The sequence below is a fragment of the Anneissia japonica genome, unplaced genomic scaffold (genome assembly GCF_011630105.1).
Source record: "Anneissia japonica isolate Jap-2015-1 unplaced genomic scaffold, ASM1163010v1 scaffold285539_len8274_cov155, whole genome shotgun sequence".
Classification (NCBI taxonomy): domain Eukaryota; kingdom Metazoa; phylum Echinodermata; class Crinoidea; order Comatulida; family Comatulidae; genus Anneissia; species Anneissia japonica.
Window position 1 is genome coordinate 1 of NW_022703527.1, and position 5,790 is coordinate 5,790.

Genomic DNA, 5,790 nt, shown 5'->3' on the forward strand with positions numbered 1-5,790 from the left:
TTAGCTAATAAAACAGACATGGTGAGACTACTTGAAGGCAATAGCCATCAGATAAGTTGTCAGTGCTTTGTTTGAATGAAGTGATGCTGTTTGCAGACTGAAAAGACTGTGAGAGCTGATGCATTTACATTCCATTGAGTCATAATTAAAAATATTATAGAAAGTAATAATGAAATTAAAAATAAAACTTAAAACTTACACTTTCCTTCTCTTTTGAATGCGATGTGTGAGTGTTTTATCTTTTTCGCTAGAATTCTTCATTCTGTAAGATACAATAAAAGTGTAAAAAATAAACATAACCACATGATTTTTTAAATTTTTTATTTAATTACAATTATTGCAGTAATATGAACATACAAAAAGCATTAAAACAAAATAAAAAGACCAGTATGGCAATTTTTTCCTTAGTTAATAGACTTTTAACAGTGTTACATAATGTAATGCTCATTTAGGAAGCCCCTGGTAATCTTTTGCATCTGATTAGACACATGATCTGTATGAGGTACTCGCTTTGTTATTCTTTTGAATGCACTTGTAATGCGCCATCTATCTAGCGTCCTATTCTGAGGCGCAAGTTTCTTTTCCCTGGTCATTGGTACTGGGTATTTATATTGTGCATTCCCTTGCAGTTATGAAGCCCAAGCCAAGTCTCAATTATTAGGAAAACAGTGGCAGGCATAAAATTGGTCATCATATGACAGGGACCATACGCATTACAATGGTACAGTCTAAACAAAAACAAACACAAATAATACAATTACAAAAATTATACAAAAAAAGGAAAAAAAAGTTTTCGGCTCCACATGCAAAGCTCAGTGCAGGAGCAGGCAACTCCACCAAGTAACTCATTTGTACTCTTGGGTAAAGAGAAGCACTGCAGATGAAGTGCCCTGCTCAAGGACACATATGAAATGCACAGCGTTTGATTAAAACCCTGACCTCGAGGTTGGGAAACTAAACCGTTGCCAAACCGCCACCACATAGCGGCCTGCTGTACCTGCAGCACCTGTGCGCAAAAACTTTGGCCTAGAATTTATTCCTAAGTTTGGATACAAACTCTTAGCCATAAAAAGTGTACAATATTTCTGAATAACATTTCAAAAGCCCATAAAACTTTATATTAATAATACACCCTAACTGAAGCGATTTGGTTGTGTGCAGCAGATGTGATTGCCTGATGAATAGTCCCAAAGCATTCATTTGTCTTGGTGACAATACCTCTTATGGTTTATTATTGTAAGATTGTAGATTGTGAAGAAATAATACAAACCTTCACAAGCTTCAATTTCAAGCTTAAAATCACAGCCTAATTTTTTTGGGTTTTTTTGGGGCATAAAATATTAAGTACATACTAACTTTTAAATTAATTTTTTTATGATATTCTCAAATAAATTACTTCACAAAAAAAGTCTGACCATGTTTTACTGGAATTTACAGTACAGCTTCGCTATTTGGTATCCATTGTTTGGATTTAATACCTCATACAGATGACGTCAAAGCCACGATGTAGCGCAAATGGTGGAAAGTGCTACACAAATGCTTAATAATGGCTCTCACGTAAGACTGCTTACTATTGGCTGATACTTCAATCACTCAGTAAAGCTGATGAAGGCCAGAGGACTGGCAGAAAATTTCTTTCAAAAATATATATAATCTATAAGTGGAGTAGAGCTGAATATCTCAGTGGTTAAGATGCCTAACGTCTGCCTAATTGCTTGCTGCGCTTGTAAGGCTCAAATTTTTTCCATTGCTGCACCCCTGCAAACATGTTTACACTGATGGTATTCACATTTGAATATCCTACTCACATTTAAATACTGTGTAGTTGTGAAACAAAATATAAAAATCCTCAGCTTCCTCCACATCTGCTAATGGTTGAAATGCCATGTGTACTATAATTCAATGTGCTGTACTTATAACTATGACATAAAATTAAAATTTCAACTTACTTATAGTCCTTCAAATCCAATAGACATCCCTGTTTGATACAATCTCTAATGTATCTTGAGTCGTAGCATTCATCACTAAAGCAAATATCTGTAGTTAAGTATAACCTACATTAAAAAAAACAAAGAAAACATATCATTAAAGTGCTTTTGGCAGATGTGACCCAAGATCATAAAAGGGCTGTAAACTCGCACCGTGCTGTATTGAATAGCCAGAATTGGCTGTAGAACATGAATTTTGAGAGAATTGGGTTTTTTGTGTAATCAAAATAAAATATAACTATTATTCTTATCATTCTAAAGTTTGAGCTAATTTCGAATGGGAGTTTGTGAAAAATGAATAGAAACCTGCCGAAATCAAAGGCATTTTTCTCAAAACACGATTTAAGAAAGTTTATGAGAAAAAAAAAAAAGACGACAATTTTTAAAACTGTCAAAAGTTTGCTTCCAGACACCTGATTGAATTCATTTAACTGTCATTTTAAAGTAAATGTTCTATGCCATCATAACATAAAACTCAGTTTTGGCTGAGGACGAGTTTACATCCCTTTTATGATCTTGGGTCACAAATAGTAGCAGAAATTAATTCTGTTGTAAATAGGCTGGCCTATTGATTCGCAACCAGCGCCAACCTTGTTTTCATTTTCATTTAATTTATTCTGTCCAATAGAAAACACCTGACATGAAAGTGAATCACTGGCAGATCCAGAAATTCTTAATAGATGGGGCGGGGCAGAGGAGGAGGGATTTCTACAGATAAGAGGACCCACCCACCTTAGCTCCACCACTCTCTCCCCTCCCACCCTGTGAATCTGCCACTCCAAGTGGCATTTTAAATGTACTGGCGGTTACCCTGGTCAAAAATATAGGTAGAGAGAGACAAGAGCCTTTGTAAAAATCCATGTAAAAATCTAAAAAAATGGTGTTACTACAGCAATTCAGCTTACCTGATGGTGTCCGGTTGAATTTTGGAAGTTACAGCTCCACCACCATACTGGAAATTATGATAAATGAGTTACAAAATATAAAAATTACATTTTTTTTTTTTGTATTTTCAAACATTTGATTTCTAGTGACATTTCTAAATATTAATTTTCTTAACTTAACTGATGAGTTGAAAAAATTTATATACAATAAAATACAGCAGAACAAATTCAAAGCAAAAGAGCAAGGTAGTTATGCCTGTACACAATCGTCTTTTTTACTCAAAATGTTTATAGTTATTTTGAAACATTGATATTATTTTAAAATGTTCTAATATAAAAATTACAACTTTAAGAATTCTTTTATCTGTTAACATTCAAACTCCAATTCTTACAATTATGAATGAGTTAGGATGGAAAAGATTGGTCGACAGATGGAATGAACATCTTCTATTATTAACTTTCAAATGTCTAAAAGAAAAGGCTCCTCCTTATTTGTGTAATAAATTTATCTTCAACAACAATAATCACCGTCAATGTACTAGGAATAAGTCTAACTAGAAATTGCAAATTGCAAGTGAAGTGCTACGAAGTACAACTGCATATAAATGTTCTTCGAACAAAATTATTCATGCGAGTCAAGTGAAAATAATGAATAATAAAAATATAAGAAATAATATGAGACACAACCCATTGTCTATATTAGAACACTTCTCATTGGGTAACAAAGTCGTAATTTTTCATTTTTGTCAAAAAGTGTCTATAGTGGTGAATTATTGTTTAGGTTTTACCTAATACCTCGCACAACTCGTTACTCGCGTTGTGCGAGGTATCAGCTGAGATTTGTGGAGTACAATTCAAAAAACAACTATAGGTCTAATAATGAATTATTTTGATGTTAAATAGACAATGTTAGCTATCAAGGAGCGACGTCGTTTTTCATTGGGACCTTCGTCCCTTCAAGGCTAGGCCTATACCATCCTAGCTAGTCTAGGCCTAGAGTAGGATACGGCTAGCGCGACATGCGGACGTTGGTACGTGTTGGTTAGTCTACAAACGTCGCCTAAAGTAATTGATTTTACCCGGCAGAACGAAAGAAGGAAACTCCGCTTTTCAGTCGTCTTAGGCCCTTGTTTTTTGACAAACAATGACCTTTCAGAGGTCAAATTGCTGTCAAGAATATGAATTGGCTGCTTCGCAGCAATAACAACTTGATTGAACAAAAATGGAATCGGGTACAGCATTTATTTATTCAGCATCTAAGTTATCCACATGACCAAAACAAACATAGCCAATTTAGCAACAACATTTGAGTTAATTTACACACATGAAGTTGAAAAGTAAATTGTAGGCAAACAGTTCAAAACAGGATGAAAATATTTTGTAAATGTAACATAGTTTTTAATGACGATCCGTTCAGACTCCCACCGACAATCAGCAGATGGCGTCACCTCATCTATCACTCATTCGAGAAATACTGATGCGGGAATAAACAAATTTTTTTCCGCATCAATTATTTCAACAGCATAAAAAAAACAATGCAATTTAGTGACTTCAAATACATTTTTCTTTAAAAAACTATAAAATTAAACCAGTTTTTATACAATATCAACTATATTTTTGCAAAATAAAAATAGTCCTTCCTCACAGAAAAAAAAAAACCTTGAAATTATCTATTGTTCCGATCAAAAAAAAAAAACAATAAAAAAAAAAAACCATCCGCCTTCATCGATGAAAAAAAAAATTGATAAATATGTATGTATTTATAACATATTAAAACAGAATGTATCAAAAAAAGAAACAAAGGAAACAAGAAAATACAAACCTTGTGTCTGCTTCAAGCACCTAAAGACAGTAACGTGGGAATCTCTGTGGGAACGTTCCTTTCCAGAAATTATACTTCAGTTTATATATTTTTATTTATTTATATGTATTATGATAAGAAAAATATGGTAAATGAAAGTATTACAAACAAGAAAACAAACATATGACAAACTATCTAGTGACTATAATTTTTTCATAAATGCTTAAATTAATTTAAGCATTTATGAACATGCAATCAAAATAAATATATACTGCAACAGACGCAAGCTTGTATGTAACTTGTAAGGAAGATGGGGGGGGGGGGCAGACTGCAAGCCATGGGGCGAGTTTGCTAGGGGGCGAGTTGACTGGTTCTCCCAGCGGATCATGGATCGTACCTGATCGAAATGTTGAAGGTAAGGCCTGCCTCCTAGACATTCCCTAGGCCTACCCCATAGGCTAGGCACTAGGGGCCTAGGCACAGGGCATCAGGATGCCTACTATACTACCTAGCTAGGGCGGCCTAGAGGCCAGTGCCTAGGCTTAGGTAGGCTAGGCCTAGAGAAATTTATTTGATTCTCAAAAACACCCCATCTTACTGTACCTCTATCAAGCGTCTTAGCTCAACTCTTTGCTCACATGGCCTCATATAAAAATTCAGTGGTGCGCCATTCTCTTTCGTAAATAAGACCTCTGAATGACTGAACTCGCTCGAACTCCCTTCCATCTTATTTTTGTGTTTGGCGCATGATGAAAAATGACAATATATGCAGAGAGGGCGCAAACAACAAACAACAGAGATCTAGAGCCGAAGAAAGACAGAGAGAGCTGAGTTTTTGGCCAACTCTGTTTCACGGGATTCGATATACGTGCGTGTGATTGGGTGGATCGCAATCACATGACATACACAGGCCACGTTATCGCCAAAACAAAACATTAAAGATAATACGCGCGCATGCGCCTGGGCTGTTTGTTAATGACATGGCGTCCATGCGCCAAGTTGCCAAACTCTCTCTATAGTTAAATATATTATATATATATATATAGTTAAATATATATATATAGTTTATATATATAATATATATATATAATTTATATGCTGTCTTTTATACACATCT

General features: G+C 34.8%; 1 protein-coding gene across 1 annotated transcript; it reads right to left on the bottom strand.

The window, feature by feature from the left end:
- Positions 1 to 133: 133 nt before the first annotated feature.
- LOC117104478 (telomeric repeat-binding factor 2-interacting protein 1-like) lies at positions 134 to 5,446 on the bottom strand. The gene is made up of 4 exons (XM_033245329.1): positions 5,277 to 5,446; positions 2,894 to 2,940; positions 1,950 to 2,054; positions 134 to 262 (listed from the first exon to the last, which is right to left on the bottom strand). Exons 1-4 carry the CDS (start codon positions 5,397 to 5,399, stop codon positions 196 to 198), a joined length of 342 nt encoding a protein of 113 aa, XP_033101220.1. The 5' UTR covers positions 5,400 to 5,446; the 3' UTR covers positions 134 to 195.
- Between the last annotated feature and the right edge of the window lie 344 nt (positions 5,447 to 5,790).

Excerpts from the sequence above, each read along its gene's own strand:
- LOC117104478 (XM_033245329.1), bottom strand. The coding sequence starts at position 5,399 with ATGGAAGGGAGTTCGAGCGAGTTCAGTCATTCAGAGGTCTTATTTACG. Across the intron at positions 2,055-2,893 it reads ATTCAACCGGACACCATCAG|GTTATACTTAACTACAGATA; the intron begins GTAAGCTGAATT and ends TTTTTAATGTAG. Across the intron at positions 263-1,949 it reads TTGGATTTGAAGGACTATAA|AATGAAGAATTCTAGCGAAA; the intron begins GTAAGTTGAAAT and ends TGTATCTTACAG.